This window comes from Convolutriloba macropyga, chromosome 3 (genome assembly GCF_964194025.1).
Source record: "Convolutriloba macropyga chromosome 3, txConMacr16.3, whole genome shotgun sequence".
Taxonomy (NCBI): Eukaryota; Metazoa; Xenacoelomorpha; order Acoela; family Convolutidae; genus Convolutriloba; species Convolutriloba macropyga.
The window spans coordinates 56,624,772-56,643,512 of record NC_134470.1 but is presented as its reverse complement, the minus strand read 5'-3'; the positions used below and the strand labels follow the sequence as shown (position 1 = coordinate 56,643,512).

At 33.9% G+C, this 18,741-nt stretch overlaps 1 protein-coding gene across 1 annotated transcript; it reads left to right on the top strand.

Annotated features, from left to right (window-relative positions):
- The first annotated feature begins 458 nt into the window (after nucleotides 1–458).
- On the top strand, nucleotides 459–11,452 carry LOC142337156 (uncharacterized). Its single transcript, XM_075386262.1, has 2 exons — nucleotides 459–1,079; nucleotides 10,433–11,452. Exons 1-2 carry the CDS (start codon nucleotides 806–808, stop codon nucleotides 11,218–11,220), a joined length of 1,062 nt encoding a protein of 353 aa, XP_075242377.1. The 5' UTR covers nucleotides 459–805; the 3' UTR covers nucleotides 11,221–11,452.
- The last annotated feature ends 7,289 nt before the right edge of the window (nucleotides 11,453–18,741 follow it).

The following is an 18,741-nucleotide window of genomic DNA, read 5'->3' as shown; positions in this document are numbered from 1 at the left end:
ACTTTGAAAGTCAATTGGTTTCACAACATTCAAGTTCCCATCTTGTTTTAAACTAAAGTCAAAATTAATTCGTTTAAAATAGGTTTTATCTGATACCTTTTGATTTTGAAAACCTTTTTTCTTTTGAAATTAAATTGAATTTCGTCCTTAACTACATAACTAGTCTTTTTTTTGCTTTTTTTTGTCTTTTTCTTGCTAAATAAAAATTGCACCTTTAATTTCACCTTCATTTTGTGAATTTTTACCGTTTCGACACCGAAATCTGGTGACGCTCCCCTCTTTTCAATAGTTTCAACGTTGAAGACGTCGTCATTACCTAAATTGTTAAAATTGGCAAAGTTCTTACACTACTTTTCTCTTTAAAAAAATCTAAGATTTAAACTTAAATCAAAGACTAATTTGAATTCAAAAAGGCAAAGCATAACTGTTTAAATTATGCACTTGGCCTCTTATGCTTAAATTAAAAATTTATGCTCGGTTAGTCAAGTTTAGATTTTTTGTACCAGTAGTTTAAGAAAAATAATTTTGTGCTATATTACACGCACGAAACGCCACAGTATTGGCTTAACTCCTACGCATTGAAAGCTGAAAAATACACACAATAACAACATGCGTGTCTATGTATGCTTGTAGATGCAAAAATATCACACAGAGCGTAAGTGGTATAATTTACTGCGTTAGAATTTGAGAACACGCCACATTTGAGCAAATTTGTATATAATACAACCATCACAACCATCAGTTCAAAAGCGTCAGCAAATTTAGCAATTTTTTGCCAAAAGAGGTTTAACCAAAACCAGCAAAAATGAATATCGGACACGATAACGATAATGGAAACAACGATGATAGAAGCTCAGATTCAGGTAACAGCTCGCCTGGTGGAACCCAGTTTGACCTTGAAGATAATGACGGGGAAACGATTTCGTCATCCACTAATTCTCAAAATGAAGGTCATTTCGCAGACGGTTTGTGGGGAACCGTCGAGGTTGATGATGGGCAACACTTGGACACCGAGCAGGTGGTTGGCATTACCTCTCCAATTCTAGTTACCAGAATGAGCCAACATCAGTCTTTTTCAGGTAAGTTTATAAAAATTAAAAAATCAAGTTTTGATCTACATATCTAAAACCCAATTACGTCAGGAGAGGTGCACTTGTGGGAAAAAATAAGCTGTCGTAGAGGAAGCGCTGAAAAAAGCATCAATTTACCGAAAATTTAATTTTCAAATTTCTTTTAAAAAAACTGACGAAACGATATAGAAATCAAATTTTCTCAAGAACCATCACAAAAGATAGTTAGCAATTTGTCTTCTTAATCCGCAATTAGTAATGCGATTGCCTTTTATGAAATTATTTACAAATTAGACTTTCTTTGATTTATGTCTAACTAACACGAGTTTATTCCTCTGAGTATAAATGAACATCAAAACTATAATATTACATAACATCAGAAAGCTTCAAGTTATCATTGGACTACACAGAAAATTGCAAAACTCTCAGAGAGGGCAATTACCGGACCCAACAGGATCACTGGACATTGCCCTGTCAAGAGATGTAAAAATGCAAAAAAAAAAACAAATAAATTGCAAAGAATCATAAGTTAAAAGCCAAAATTCTCAACAAAGTTAAAGGAATTTTCAACTTTTGACCAAATTTTTAACCACTTTAGTAAACTCCGGCCACAGCACGTTAAAGCGTTGTGTAATGGTTTTTTCAATTATTAAAAAATTCAAAATGTGAACATGGGAAATTGATTAAGAGAAAACAGTTTTTGTTAACTGAATATCTGATAAAATGAAGTTATCCCTAATTTTCGCTAATTTTGTGCACCCAATTGACATTCGAAAAACCAGAGAGCTCATCAAAACTCGGTGGTAGAACATTGCTTTCCATTAAAAAGATTAAATAGCTTGGTACCTCTAAATCTCACTGAATTCTGTTCATATTTCATTTACATCTTGGTATCTTTAACAAGCATTCCATTGACTTTATTGTCAAATGGGTTGATCGCGATCCACAGGAGAACAAATCGTTGAGATATGCGTCAGTATGCATTTTATTCTCTGATTTTGTCACAAGTTTTAACAATTCATATACATGCAATTCGTGAGCAGTTAAGATTTTTTGTTTCTCAAAAAGATAGGCGACATTTTCTCTGTGCTTCAGGAACGAAATTAATCTAAGAATTAAATTTCCAACAAATCTAAGGGTTCAAGGGTGCTGTAATTAACACATCCATGTACCAAAATGCCGTCTTGAAAAATTGGTTTAATATTTGATGAATAGTATTGCAATAAAACTCTTTTTGAAATATAATGCCTTAACTTTGACACAACTCCGCTTTGAACAAACAATGTCTTTTTTACCTCGTCAATGTGCGTTTTGCACTTTTTTTAATCTATATGTACTCCAAGATATTTGCAGCTATCTAATTCGGGTAAATTAACAGAAATTAATTTACAATCACAAAGCCTATTGGTATTAGAGACACCGTTACCTATTTTAATACTCATTTGACAACTTTTCTTAGCGTTTAGTGACAGCCTGTTTGCATTGAGCCTTTTTTCCGTATTGACTAAGTGTTTTTCTATTCAATGAAAATCAATATTTCCTGCTATGAGGTTTGCATCGTCTGCAAAGAGAAGAATTTTGCAGAATTGGCATACGTCTGGAAGGTCATTTATGTAAATCAAGAAGAACAGTGGGCCATGAACTGAGCCTTGTGGAGCTCCACAGTTTAATTTCTTCCAATAGGAGTTACAATGATTGACCGAAACACACACGTCTTCGTGATGAAAGTATTTAATCCAATTAAGGCAGACGCCTCTTATGCCATGTAATTCAAGTTTTTTTAAACAGGATTTCGTGATCAATCGTATCAAAGGCTTTTTTAAGTCAACAAAAAAGGTGGCAACTTCCAGACTGCTGTTTTCATGAATGGTTTCGGTCAACTTTGCAATGGCATTAATTGTGCTATGTTTTTTTTGAAAACCAAACTGATTATGGTTGAATAAAACGAATGTTTGTAGTATGTATAAAGTATGTATAAATTCGATTATACATGATACGTTCAAAAATCTTACTCCATACAAGGAGCAGTGAAATTGGTCTGTAGTTGTTTACGTCGTATTTTGCTCCCGCATTATGCAGTGGCTTAATTTTTGCTCGTTTTAATACACTTGAAATATAATGCCTTAACTTTGAAACAACTCCGCTTTGAACAAACAATTTCGTTTTTTAATACACTTGGGAATTTGAAAGAGGTGTTTATAAGATAAACAAGATGCTTGCATATGAGGGATTTTGTTTCCTTAATCAAAATAGTACTGATGTCATCAATTCTTGAAGATGATATCTCTTTAAGGTCCTCAATGAATTTAATGATTTTGTCATAATTAGTTTGATAAAGCCACATTTTCTGTGAGCAATTAACCTGGGGTCTGATAAATACCTCTTTTGGATTTGCATCTTTGAGATTTGGCCCTATATTTACGAAAAAAGTGTTCAGCTCATTTGCAATTGCTAAGTGATCTTCAACTCTTTTAGCATTTTTCGATATTGAATGAATGTTAGTTTTCTTAGAAGTAACGCCCTTGAGCTCATTTATAAGTTTGTAAAATTGCTTTGAGTCTCCGATACATTTTAAGATTTTTGTTCATAGTAATGTTTTTTTGCTTTGATTGTGTTTGTTTTAATTTGCCGCGGTTCTTTTTGTCCTTTTTTCCACAACTTGTGCAAATGAATGCTCTTGCAAATCGAATTATTCAATGTTTTATCAAACCAAATTGACTTTCCAGTCCTATCTCCATTTGGAATTGGATAAGGAGCAACTATTTCAAGTAATTGATTAAATGCAAATTCAAACTTCTCAAAAGCAATGTCAACATTGTCTATTTCTTGGTATTTCATTGTGGCTAGTTACTCGGAGAGAGTTTCAAAAAAAGAGCCAATTTATTTGAGGATTTTAAAAAACTGGTATCACAAAACGAGTTTGCGAGAAATTGATTCCATTCTTTGTTTCAATTTGCAGCATTGTGGGAAGATGATCACATTGACTTTGATTCTCCAATACAAAAGCTTTTTGAATCTTTAAGTTTTTCACGAAAAAATGATCCAAACAAGTCTCAGTATTTTGGCTGATGCGGGTTGGTTTAGGAAAACTTAGTTCAGAACCAATTGATCTTCATGTTGATAGATATGACCACATCAATCGATTACTATCCAGTACGCTTATATTGAAGTCTCCACAGACAATTGTTCTGTCATAACGGTCGCTAAGGTTTTCTAATGTATTATCTAGTTCAAAGATAAACTTTCGCTTGTTTACTCTTGGAGGGTTATACACTACTAACGAAGCGATCTAAAATTCTCCAATTCTTTTTCGATGAGCTAAAAAGCTGTCATCAAATTCACAATTCAGCTCTTCAATCAAGCTTACTTCGTCTCTTATTTGGATCATAATACCACCAACGCTGCCAACCCCTTGATTTTGAAAAGCAAGTATTATAGTTAGTTACATTGAATAAAATTGGATCACCTACCTTTGTTAGCCAAGATTCCGTTAAACAGATTATGGAAGGCGGAGACTCAAATCAAAAGATCAGTGCCTCTAATTCTTCATAATATTTTTAATGGATCTAGTGTTTAAATGTAAAATTTTACAGGAATTTGATGCAGATATATTTTTGGTAGGTTTGATTAGACCATTGGCTGACGTTTTAGCTGACATAGTCTTCGCTGTCCTCTTCAGTCCGAAACGGCTGCTCATTAATGATAACCAGAAAAGTCTCTTTGGCATTAGGTGAATCACTTATGAGACCCATAACAAAGTCCAGCAACTCGTTTTTATTTGCTCTCCTACATTTAGGCTCCTCCAGAATATTTCTGTACTCATTTTATTCAACGGATTTGCGCACACGTTTGAGAGAAGGCATCTTAGTTGACACTGGGGTTCCAGGCGTGAAATTTGGTGGTTTTGATAACTTGGTAACAGGCGTGTTGAAATTATTTGCTTTTATTTGCATTTATTAGCATTGAATTCCTATCTATACGGCTTGCTTGTCTTTGATTTGAGTGGGCATTCATTGACAATTTGTTCAATACTTGATCCATTTTCTTGGCAATCGGCTGTAACCCAGCAATATCTTTGGTCGATTGAAGTTCAAGATAACGAGTCATCCCTTCGGACTGGATTTGAACAAGTGGTGCCGAGTTCTTAGTGATCGATCACTTTCAATTGTTTGGCTTCGGCGTCCTCTTTCAATGCCAGATCGTTTTTGCTGAACTATTCGTGGATATACACAGGTTTTCCATTATTTGGATTTTGGCAATTTCTGAGCAAACACTTCATGGTCCAGATTCTCTCCTTTTGCCAAAAATACAAGAATTTTGAGATTATTGGGGCTGGATTGAACGGCGATCTTCTACCCAGTGGATGGCAAGCTTTAATGTCACTCGGTTCAAAGTTCACATTCAGAACGTTCTGGATTAGGCAATTAAAATCTGATAGATATGCACCATTTGTATTAAATGGAAGAGTTCGAAATAAAAAACAATCTTTGGATTGATATCTCTCAAGTTGATGCACTTTAACTTTCATTTGCGTCACCTCTGATTCTAATTGCGCAATTCGTGCATTTTTTGCGGCATTTTCTGTAATTAAAATTTTCAAATTATCTTTAGATGTTTCGTCAAGACACTCACTCTCATGCAATTTTTCCATCAGATCTCCCACATCTCGCTGGCTGATCTCTAAAACTATTTAATAAGTTTATCACAACAATTAGACTGTGAAATTGTCGAGTAAATTTAGTAGAGCAACCCTGCCAACCGGGTCATAGCGTGCGTTAAAGATCGGACAATGAAAAATGCACAGGGGTGGGTTGATACACGGATGAGCACCCAGACCAACGTCTTTTTAAAGCCTGGTCCATAATACAGAATTTCAGTGCGATCAAAAAGCGAGTCTTTTGGTTTGCATTAGGATAATTCAAGATGTAGAGGGTGAATAACAATAAGATCTTGGAAAGTAATACAAAAGTAGATACCTGTGCGAATATGTACAGCACAGAATGTTCCTTTGAAACAAACACTAGCAATTTTTAAATGCCAGAAATCTGCAGTGCCGATTCTTCTGTATGCAGTGCTTCATTTAAATGCTACATGCATGCAAAGTGTGTGTGTGTGTGTGTGTGTGTCCAAAACTTTCAGTGCTCTGAGAGGACAACATTTTCCTATTCTTAGTAAATAATTTGAAGCATTTGCTTCAGAGCAGGTCTCAAAATATCTCTCAATGACGTACTCAGCGTTAAAACACATAAGTGTAACTTGCACGCACAGGAAAGCAAAGTGACTAAAAATATTTTTCGAAAAATATCAAATTATCAAAGAGAAAACCGTTGATCTCCGTTGAAAAACCGGTGAAAATTTGTCTCACTTGCATGTCCAACCGAAAAAAAACGAAACTATTTTTCAATAAGCTGCGCTCCGTCTTCAATTTAAAATATCCCATAATAGTAAAGCAAATGAAACCAACCAAGGCAAGATATAAAAATACGATAGATTTATTCCGTATCTTCTCGAGAAGTTGTGAAAAGCAATAACATGTAAGACGACTTTTTTCCAGTTTTTTTTTGCCCAGCAAAAGTTTCTGCTTGTTCCTATATCGGATACTTCACGATATAGGTAAATTATCAACAATTTTGGTAAAATGTTTTTAAAACAACTGAATAAATGTTTTTTCACGGCTCTGTTAAAAAAAACCACAGGAACAAAAAAAGAAGGAAAGAATAGGCTGATGGGGAATAAATAAAGAGAATAGTTAATTCAAAGATCTAGGGTTATTCTTTTTTCAAGGAATTGAATGCTGCATTGTTAGATCTTTAACAGTAAAATTGCATTTCGTAATTGAGATGCTAAGAATCGTTTAAAGAAATTACCAGTGCCGGAGAAGAGGATTTTTTGTTTTTTTTAAAAGAAATCAGTGTACAGATATACTTTTGAACCTGAATCAACTCAGTGTTTTTGAAATACAAATCAGTTATAATTCCAATTAAGGCTAGATTTGTTTTTGTTAAGTTTAACATGATAATTTAGTGAATTACAAATTTGGATACAAACGTTTTTCCTTTGACACAAATGAAATTAACTGAGTTGATAAAAATAATGATATTTTTTTCTTCTTTTCTTCTATTAACTTTATTTCCAAAAATTCCTTTCAAATCAAAAGCATCAAAATTTAAAATTATTGAGTTAAAAATTTGAGTTAAAAATAATGTGCAGATTTTGTCGAATTATATTCCCTTAAAATTTAAGATAGTTTTTTTATAAAGCTGAGCTGCCTTCAATAGAAGACAATTCAAATTAATCTGCACCCTGAAAAATGCAAATGGTTTTTCTTGTCAATTTTTTAAGAGGTTAAATAATTTAGATGTTTACAAGATTTTTAAAAAATTTTCCTGATTGAGCCCTAGACTAATGAATTGGAAGTACCATCACGATACTAAAAGTTTCTTACATGTTGCCGCACTTGAAAAACGCTCTACTCCACTGTTTATTAGTCCATTTTAACGGACGCTTAGAATGGAATTTTGAAACCTGATTTGCTTTTTTCTCACTTTTTCAATATTTTCTTTTTCAATCATTTTCACAGTTAATCCATATAAACTCTGTTTTTCAATTGTTTTCTTTGTGGTTAGATGTTCTTACTGCTGGTTGATTTATGATGCGTTCAAGCTCAGAAACTGTAAAAAAACGTTAATTCTTTCTCAGATCAAAACTTTGCTGTTGTGGTTTCTCCCCCTAAGTTAGCGTGCTCGATATATTGCCAAGGTTCATCTTTTTTAATTCTCAAACATGTAAGTTCAAATAACCCCAAGGTTAATGTTAGATGTTGTTAATATATTATAAATCAAACATACTACATCTTTCCTTTGGATAGCTAAATATAACATTAAAAAAAACTAAGGTTCAGTTTCTAGTTTTCGTGAATTAGTTTATAAAAATAAACTTTTAAAGTTTTCAATTTTTTTGTCCATAGGAACTCGTTCGTGTCTTTTTTTGCATGTCTTCCTTTAATTCTTTTTTAAGTTTTTTCTTTGATTTTTGCTTTCTTAGAGCTCCTGGAAGTTTATTTGGTACTTGTGCTTGTACTGTATTTTACTTTTCACAAGCTTCAGTTTATAAAAGTTTAAGCTATTTACAAATAGCTTAAAGTTGCAAGACTTGCGAGAAGGCTGTTAGCTTGCAACACTGGGCTTGCAAGGGTCTTTAAAAATATTTTTAGTTTTCAGGAAAAACAAATATCAGCACAGCTACAACAGGTTTTATCGTTGCCCATATAGAACTGTGTCCGATAGACAAAAACAAGCAACTGTTCTGAAGATGTTTGAAAAGGCAAACTGAGGAGATTCATCGACATGTATCATGAACGAAATAAATAATATAAAAAGAGAAATTGATTGATAAACTAACAAATCAGCTACTAATCAGCAAAAAAATAAAGAGAATAGTTAATTCAAAGACCTAGAGTTATTCTTTTTTCAAGGAATTGAATGCTGCATTGTTAGATTTTTAACAGTAAAATTGAATTTCGGATTTGAGATGCTAAGAATCGTTTAAAGAAATTACCAGTGCCGGAGAGTCAGTGTGTTAAAGAAACGCAGTGTGTTTCAAATACACATCAGTTATAATTCCAATTAAGATAGATGTGTTTTTGTTAAGTTTAACGTGATAATTTAGTGAATTACAAACTTGGATACAAATGTTTTTCCTTGACACAGATTAAATTAACTGAGTTGATAAAAATAATGATTTTCTTCTATTAACTTTTTTTCCAAGAAATTCCTTTCAAATCAAAAGCATCAAAAATTAACGTTATTTGAGCACGTTTTCTTAGCTCTAGATGAATTAGTTAAAAATTTCTTCTGAGTCAGAAAATCTATGAGATATAGACCATAATTGAACGGCAATTCATTTAACCAAATTCTTTTCTATTTTTTTTGTATGAACACAATAAACTGATGTATTGTAGCCTGTCATTTTCGGCAGTTTCTTTTGTAGTTGCTAGTTCTACACGCTTTTATTTGTACAAACTGTTAAAATTGCAAAAGCAGCTTTAAGTTGGTTGGTTCAGTCATGCTTAAAGAAAAAAAGTGTTAAGGAGATCCGAAAATCGGTCTCCATATCATATGTTTCACTCAACGAAAAATGGAGTAAGGCCGTTTTTTGTCAAAAAATGGAGTTTTTTGGGAAAACAATAAGCAGCTCATCGTACTTGTGGAAAAAGTATGATAATGTGCAGATTTTGTCGAATTATATTCCCTTAAAATTTAAGATGTTTACAAGATTTTTAAAAAATTTTCCTGATTGAGCCCTAGACTAATGAAATGGAAGTAACATCACGATACTAAAAGTTTCTTAAAAGTTGCCGCACTTGAAAAACGTTCTACTCCACTGTTTATTAGTCCATTTTAACGGATGCTTAGAATGGAATTTTCAAAACTGATTTGCTTTTTTCTCACTTCTTCAATATTTTCTTTTTCAATCATTTTCACAGTTAATCCATATAAACTCTGTTTTTCAATTGTTTTTTTTTGTGGTTAGATGTTCTCACTGCTGGTTGATTTATGATGCGTTCAAGCTCAGAAACTGTAAAAAAACGTTAATTCTTTCTCAGATCAAAACTTTGCTGTTGTGGTTTCTCCCCCTAAGTTAGCGTGCTCGATATATTGTCTACCTAATTAGACTAATTAGATTCAACAATCGTTCATTGCAGTTTCCGAGATTCCGGAGAGAAGATATAGAAATACAATATTTGACACCTATAATGGAATTTTTGATATTAAAAAACTATTAGGAAAATTTTATCTAGTCAGGTCCCACTGTTCAGCACTAGAGAGGCTGCTGGAACTAGTTTGTTGACCATTGTTTTGTGAAAAAACCTTTGTAGTTACATGTTCATTAAAAAAAATTTCGAGATAATTGCAGACAAATTGAGCAATGCAAAGAAACACATTTATCATCCAAAATCATCAAGCCAAGGTTCATTTTTTAATTCTCAAACATGTAAATTCGAATAACCCCAAGGTTAAAGTTACATGTTGTTAATATATTATAAATCAAATATACTACATTTTTCCTTTGAATAACTAAATATAAAATTAAAAAAAACTAAGGTTCAGTCTCTAGTTTTCGTGAATTAATTTATAAAAATAAACTTTTATAGCTTTCAATTTTTTGTCCATAGGAACTCGTTCGTGTCTTTTTTTGCATCTCTTCCTTTAATTCTTTTTTAAATTTTTTCTTTGATTTTTTTTTCTTAGAGCTCTTGGAAGTTTATTTGGTACTTGTGCTTGTACTGTATTTTACTTTTCACAAGCTTCAGTATATAAAACCTTAAGCTATTTACAAATTGCCTAAACTTTTTGTTTAAGATGAAGGTTCGTTTCCCGGAAGTTCATGGTCTCCAAATGCCCTAACACCTCTCAATAATCAATCACCAATCCAATTTGATAACCCACAACCAGAAAGTAACAGCAATCAACGTCCCACAGCATCTGGTTCAACTTTTCAGCTTGGCTCTCAGACCAAAGTCAAAAACAACAACGACGTTAACAAGAAACAGATTACAGCTGAAACTTTATCAAGTTTGACAGAGGTTTCGGAAAAGTCTTCGAAAAGGCCTGCGAAAGGTAATAGACTGGAAGCTTCAGTATCGTTCAGCGAATCCACAGTAAACCTAATTGAGAGCCAAAATTCGCTACAATCAGACGAAAAATCAACATCGACTTCTCTGCAAGCAAATGACCTAAAATCAGGTCCGAAATATTATATTCGACTGGATGTCAAAAACCCAAAAATATTTCCCCAAACCAACAAAACCGACCAAAATAACGATTCAGATTTATTTCCTGCAAATGTCTTTGCTTTTCTCGTGTCCTGTGTAACTTTAATTTTTGGGTCAGTTCTTTTGTCGTATTCCTACAAAAGCCGAAATTATCAAAAGGTCGATGGGTCCGGTAATTTTGAACCTCAACTTTTATCGCCAGAAAATTCTTCTGAAATTACTGACGAAATTAATCACCTGTTAAAAGATGATCAAAAAGTTATAATCATTAGTGGAACTGTTTTGATATTGCTTTCCTTTGCAATGTTTGCTGTGTTTGTTTGGAAATGCGTTTGGAAACGACTAAACGAAAGGAAAACCCAACATTTACAATGATGGATTGTAATATGGAAACAAATGCAAACAAATGAAATGTTCTCTTCAAATGATGACTCTGCAATGATGACTGGGCATAAGAAAACGCTGATTAGTTTAGTTATCAGAAATGTACTAATAAAATTTTGTTGCTGTTGTAGTTTGTGACCGTAGTCTATCTCAGACCTTTCTTGCAAGACCTTGCGAGAAGACTACTGGCTTACAACACTGTTGCAACAGTCCTTAAAAATAACCTTATTTTTCAGGAAAACAAATATCAGCACAGCTATGACAGGTTCTTTCGTTGCCAATATAGACTTGTGTCAAAGAGACAAAAACGCGCAATCATTCAGAACATATTTGAATGAACACAAAATGAGTAGATTCTCCGGCAGATATCATGACAGAAATAAATGATATAAAAAGAATAAATTATTGATAAACTAACAACTTAGCTACTAAGGTTGAAAATAATAAAAAGTGTTTTTCTATAATTTTAGTCAATCAAAATAACAGTCATTATTGATATAATTGTCCGTTTTTTCGAACATCTATTTCTCCCATCCTTTCAAAGATATATATGGTATAGGAGTAGAGTTGACAAATTGAATCAGGAAGATTCAAGTTACTGAGCCAATAATTGGTATTTTTTTAGTCCCAAATGTCGGAGTTTCCGAGGCGAAAAATGAACAAACCAAACGAAAAGCTAATTTTTATAATATACAATATAATGTTGAGCTCTCATGGTACAGAGGAGAATGTTTCCATACAAGGCTTGGGAACAAAATGAAATTGAACAGGGGATATTGATCTTGGCTGTTTAAATTCAGATGTTTTCTTTAATTGTAAAGACAATAAAAGGTGCTTTCTATTGAGAGAATGGAAGTTAATATGTGTAATCAGCACGGAAGCTAATTCATTGCTTCGAATGTGAAGGCTGATAAAAAGATACTAGATTTTTTCTGCACATAGGAAATCAGCTTTCTAACTTGATGTTGAGACTCAAACTTGTACTTGTCTTGTCCAGACAGTGATATTATCTCTCCTCATTTAATACATAAAAGCTATATGATTCAAAAGCATATTGTATTTTGAGAAATTCTTTACTGGAATACAGCAAGTTTGTACACCATAAAAACAAGTAATTTACAAACTTAACACGCCATTTCAATAATCGTTGTGAAATGAGCTTCCGTTTGTATGCAGAAATTTTCGATTACATCTTATTTTTAATGAATGCTTCCAGCTTTGTTTCAAATTGATTTTTGTCACACAATTTGACAAGTTTGGCTTTTTTCAGAATCGCGTTTTCACTTTACCTGTAATCCAATAGTTGTGATATTTTTGTGTCAAATTTTGCACAGTTAGCAACTTATCGACCAATTCAGTCACAGTTGATTCAAAAATCCTCAATCCGTTTGGGCGTTTTTGATTAATTACTTCATCCAAAAGATTTAGATCAATAAAAATTAATTGAGCGATGATATCTAAATCGTTGACTGTCACATCTGTTTCACAATTTAGCGAATTTGTTTTGCTAGTTTTTTAAAGTTTTATATCTCATTCATTAGTTGGTAGACCAATCGTTTAATAGATATCTAAAAACCCATTCAAATCAATTTTTTTGGAGCAAAGAACAGCACTTCGAACAATTTGTGCTGTATTTAAAGATTGTTTGTTGATCCCTGAGTTTCAGCGTTTTGTCATATGTTGTTTCCAAATCGACAACCAAGGGTTTCAGTTTTACGTCCCACTCTATCTTTCTGGATTGCGAGGAAAAAAGTTGCAAAAAAGTACGCTGTCTTTTTTGAAATTTTTGAAACTTGCTTAAGGTTCTGTCAATTGATTACCAGATTTTCTGCTCAGGAATGTGGAAGGTTAATCAGAAATGTGATTTGTCAAAAGATTCGGGTTTACCAAAGTTTTCAGTTTTTTTCTCCTTTAATTTCTCAATTTTGAGCTCAGATTTCTCTGCATTCATTTCTGTTCAGATTTATTTTTTGAATTTCTTCTGCTTATTTTTGTTTGTCTTCATTATTATGACTAGTCAAAGTCCTCAGCTATAAACCAAAATCATCCAGTAACGCATTTTTGAGCAAACTCCAGACTAATTAATCAAAAACCAAGAAAAACAGATAAGTTTTTTTGCATAAATCTCGATATCACTTTTGTCTTTATTGTTGCCGCATTTATTGAGTTGCTTGAAAGTTTTTGATGTTTCGCTAGTATCGGTTAACAGTCGTAATGAAAAACTCTATCAACATTGAAGCTCAGAAATTCAGTCATCCTGCCAACTTTATTTCCTATTCTTTATTCAAAACTTTTGTTCTGTTTATTTATTAGTCGTTCTTCTATAATCTCAAAAATACGCTTTTAAGTCCAAAACTCATGAATAACAATTAATCGCTGCATAGTTTTGTTTCGGAAACGAAGAGTTATCCCGAGGAGACAAAATGGTCTATCTTAGAAGTGACGTTTTCCTTGCAGAAAAATGTGTTTGCATGATGTTCATGATGAGATTTTATGATGGGATTGCATGATGAGATTCTATTTGTATAAATTCGTGCTCCTGATGGATGCTGTTATAAACTTTGTGTAAAATTGACGACAATGATTTTGGTTCCATCAGTTTGACGCGTAACTGATGTGACAATAAAAAAAGTTTCTTGTGTTGTTTTCGAGTTTTTTCATCAGGAGATGAACAGTTGAGAAGTTTGTTTTTTTTTGGGGTGAGTTGAGTTTTGTTTATGAGTTGGTTTTTTTTTTGGGGGGGGGGGGGGGGGAAGGAGAACATCAGAAATATTGTACGTCTAGATATTTAAAACGCATGCTGGTTTTTCCCTGTCTCTGGAACAAGAGGATAAAAATAGCTCTCTGCAGCAGTCAAAACGCAGCCCGTAAAAATTATCAGAAAAAATTGCTAAATGTGATCTGTTCTTTTGCAAAAGGATTGGTAGCCAATTGTTTCCTTTTTATAGATTATTTCAACTTCTTTTTTGGTTTGATGAATATGCTTCAATTGCATGTAGTCGATTAAGAAGAATTTTAAGAATAAATTTTAAGAATTTTTCTGTGTGTTTATCTCAATTTCTCATCTCTTAGCACAAATGCAAACCACCATATTTTATGAATCATTCGTATTCATACACACTATTTTTTTAGCTTGTCTATGGTTGGTTTTTGAAGAAGAGAATTAACTCATAGACCTCTATTTCTTAAAAAATCAATTGAAAATAATATTTGACAAAAATGAGTCCGTTCACCTCTGTTTAGAAGTCCAGTTTTACTCTTTCCAAAACTCCTTTATATAAGCGGTTGTGCTAGTTGATTTTCTGACTTTTTGGCCGCCATTTCGATCGGGAAGTTCACTAAAATCCAAAATTGCAACATTAGAATCATTCTGGTAAATTTGGACTCAGTTCGCCAGTGTTCTCTCTTGAAAATAGGACCGACGATTTACAAATTTTGTCTGTTGATTCTCACGCAACCTTTTATCTGGAATCGAGTAGGTAGGTTTTATTTTAGTTCAGTTGGTTTCCCGAAGGCTCTTCTCTACATGGTCAGTGTAATCTTTTTTGAAAATAAATTTTGAATTATTATGTAAAATTGATTTTTGCTACTCCAGAGCGATGAGGCATTAAAGATTTCTTTATGTCTGCCGACAAATCCTCGTGTTTCAACAATAATTATTTCTTGCTTGATGATAACTTTATAGGAGTTGAATTGTATCAGAAACGTTGCAAACGAGAGTTTTTGAGGCCAGAACCAACATCTATCATAGGGGGTTGAAATATTACCTAAACCAAAATCTAGTAAACTTTATAAACATATTGATATGATCTTGTTTGAAGAGGGTCTCGGTTTTTCATTGATAAACAGTTTTTCGTACAAATTTGCCATTGTCGGTACAAAAAACACGATGAGAAGTTGTGGACTTCTTATGATAAGAAATCTTCTGGCTTCAAGTGCTTAGTTAATAAACTATCCGGGGAGGCGTAAGTATTTGTGAAACTTATCTTTTTTCTAAATTGATGAGAAAACTTGCAGAGTAAATCTAGAACAAAAAGTAGGAGTTACAGTATTAAAAGAATTTTACAAGTTCCCCGGATGATTGGAAAATGCTCATGCAATTTCAATCTCTCTATTTTATTTGGCGTCTAGATCGCGAACTGGCTAACTGGTTGACTGGATGGGCGGCTGACCTCCTGGATAGTGAGCTAGCTGGCTGATTAGACATCCACTTGTCTGGAGGTTGGTGGCAGAGCAAATCAGGTCTGAATCAGTCTGGAGACATTCTGTTTTTTAGAATGGCGAGTAGTCTGATCATGTCACAATTTACACTGACCAGTCTTGTTTTTTTGAGTAAAATTTATTTCATGAAAAATAAACTGTTCAGCTTAACTCCAGCCAACGGGGTTTGCTTTACATTCGAACTTCTTCCGCATGGTTACTTGTAAATTTTAATTTGCGTAACAAGTCGTAGCTCAATGGGCTTTGTGGTAATTGCTTAAAGACCAGCTTATGTATAAGTAGTCTGTATCGCTTTGAAGATTTGAAGAAAAAGATTAATTTATTTAATTTGCTTTTGTAGTTTCAAACTCCCGGACCGAACTAAAAGTCAATATCACTACAAGGCAAGTCTAAATACAAGTTGTTTTTCGTTTTTCAGTACAGGGCAGGTCTAATCACAAGTCAATTTTTGTTTTTCAGTACTGCGTAAGTTTAAATACAAGCGTTACAAGCCTGGAAAGATTTGGCCAAGACTTGGCTAACAATTGCCAGTTGATTCCCGAGTCAAAAACAACTTTTCAAAAACATTCAATTGAAAATTTTGGATTTCGAGGTTAATTTTCACCCATTTCCCCACATTCCTGAAGGTTGATATCAATCAGAAGTGTAGAACCGCGGAAGATCAAAATGCGTCATTTCAGGTACTTTTGGGCCGCTTGCACACATTTCAGCTAGTTTTTGCCCCAATTAGACAAAAATGGACAAAAATGGACAGAGTCGACTTATTTTAGCGTTTTCTGAAACTATTTTTTGGACAATTTTTTAAATCCTTTTTGTGTTTTCCGGACCTATTTTGACTTTCCAAGACCTAAATTTAGCCTTGCCAAGTCTTTGCCAAGATCTTGATTTAGACCCGCCAAGTCTTGGCCCCGGCTTGGATTTAAACTGCCAAGTGTAAAAAGTGACTTGACCATAGCTCTGAATGAGCAATGAAATAAAACTTGTAATTAGACTTGCCCAGTACTGAAATTGACTTGGCGTTAAGTCTGGGCTTGTAGGGAATTGACCTTGGCTTTGGGAAAATAATATCATAAAAAGATGGCGAAAAGATACTATTATTTTGAATCGTAATGAACAGTCGCTTGCTTTTTTTACTATAACAATTTTTCTGTTTGAGTTACCTAGTTGATCAACTAGTTCGGGGGCCTAGTATACTCAGTTTATGAAATGGTTCCTCATAAATAACTTGATCAGCATGGGATGCCTTAATTTGAAGCTGGACAATAGATTTAACTGAAGAAAAAAATCGTTTTGCAGATTGCTTATATGATTTCATGCTTTTTTTGCCTTTCTGTCTAGATGGCTGACTGGATTCCCATGGTTGTCAGGCTAACTAAGTGGTTATGTGCATGACTGTCTGGCCAGCTGGATAACTTTCTGAAGGGCTGGCAGGCCTGATGGGTGCTTTGTTGGCTAATGAGCTCTCTTTTTTGACCTTGCGGAAATAGAGCCAAAAAAGTTAATATTGGCCAAAAAAGTTTATACTAACGTTTGCAATTTTAAACTCAAAATTCTCTTAATCCATTTAAAGCGTTGAATTTTGCTCAGATCAACGCTAAATAGCGCAAAAAAGCAACAACGTAATATTGAAAATTCTAATTCTAAATTTTTTAAGCCTCTAGACCGCTCTGTGCAAGACTCGAACGACTGAAATCCCTGCTTTGCCATCGAAACAACGTTAATATGTCATTGCATAGCGTTGGAATTTTCTTGAATACTGTGAATTGTAGCAAAATCAGTATCCACTTTAGCCGAAAATCTTCCCCCTCCAACCCTCTACCTTCCCCAAAATAAGTCACCACCCTAACCACGCCCGGTCCCTTATTAACTCATTTTTTAGCGCCATCCTTTCTCAAAAATGGTTAACAGTAATGGGACGACAGATTAAGCAAAAGTTCTGTGTAAGACAAGTGCTAACGTAAACGTTACAAAATATAAGATCTATGCTAGAAAAAACGCTAATTTTTGTAAGATCAAGTGAGATAAACGCACCATTGTGCAAGATCGAAGCATATCTCTCCATCTCTCTGTTTCCTCTCTTTTTTTCGCTCTTCCTCACTCTCTCTTTTCATTTTTTTCTCTCTCACTCTCGCTCTCTCTCTCTCTCTTCTTTCTCTCGCTCTCTCTCTCTCTCTCTCTCTCTCTCTCTCTCGCTCTCTCTCGCTCTTCTTTCTCTCTCTCTCTCTCTCTCCTCTCTCTCTCTCTCTCTCCCTCTCTCTCTCTCTCGCGCTCTCTCTCTCTCTCTTTCCTCTCTCTCTCTCTCCCTCTCTCTCTCTCTCTCTCTCTCTCTCTCTCTCTCTCTCTCTCTCTCTCTCTCTCTCTCTCTCTCTCTCTCTCTTCTCTCTCTCTCTCTCTTTCTCTCTCTCTCTCTCTATCTCTCTCTCTCTGTTCTACTAGATTTTTTCCGATTGTGCCCCCAGTAGTTTGCTCCCCCATTCTAGTAACAGAGCGCGTGCAATTACATAGTAAATCATTATGAAAAATATGCGTCGGGGGTGCACATAACATGCACTCACTAAGCTGGGGCGGGCACAAACTGAAAACATTCTTCTTCATCTTTAAATTATGATGCTACACGCAACAGTTATGATGTAGCACACTTTGTGTGACTGGAAAAAAATAGGAAATCGTGCACCCAACCACCAAACAAAAAAAAATATTTGACTTTTCCTGCTTTTATTGTTTGTTGTCTGTTTGTTAGTTTTAGATTTGGGACAAGCATTATATCCTTTTATATTTTTAAAAAGCCTTTTACAGATCCGACAAACAGCTGCAGATCCGAGAGTTTTTCTACCTCACTTTTTGTCTCAAGATAACTCTTCTGATAATGATGCTGAGGAAGTTCTCCAAATTAACTGGAAGTATTTTGCATTGACAAAGTTGAGATAATTGAATTGAAAATACGTATATTTGTCACAAAGAGTACAACAATACTATATTATGTTTTTTGTTGGTACTGTTGCTGTATGACGTAGCTGAGTTTGGTTGGCAATTTAATCAAGATTACGGTTCAAAGGTTATCAAGATTTTACATGGTTGAAAGTAATACTTGTAATCAGACCAACCTTTAAATTAATATCTTCATTTCATAAATTTAAGGTATGCTTGGTTGGGGAAATCATGGTTGAAATCATTTCTAAGTTCAGTCGATTCTCAGAAAGTTTTCTTGCGATCAGCCTTGTGAATAATACTTGTAATTATACCAGGAAGGACAAATTTCATTCAGAGGAAGTGATATTTCTTCCAATTTAT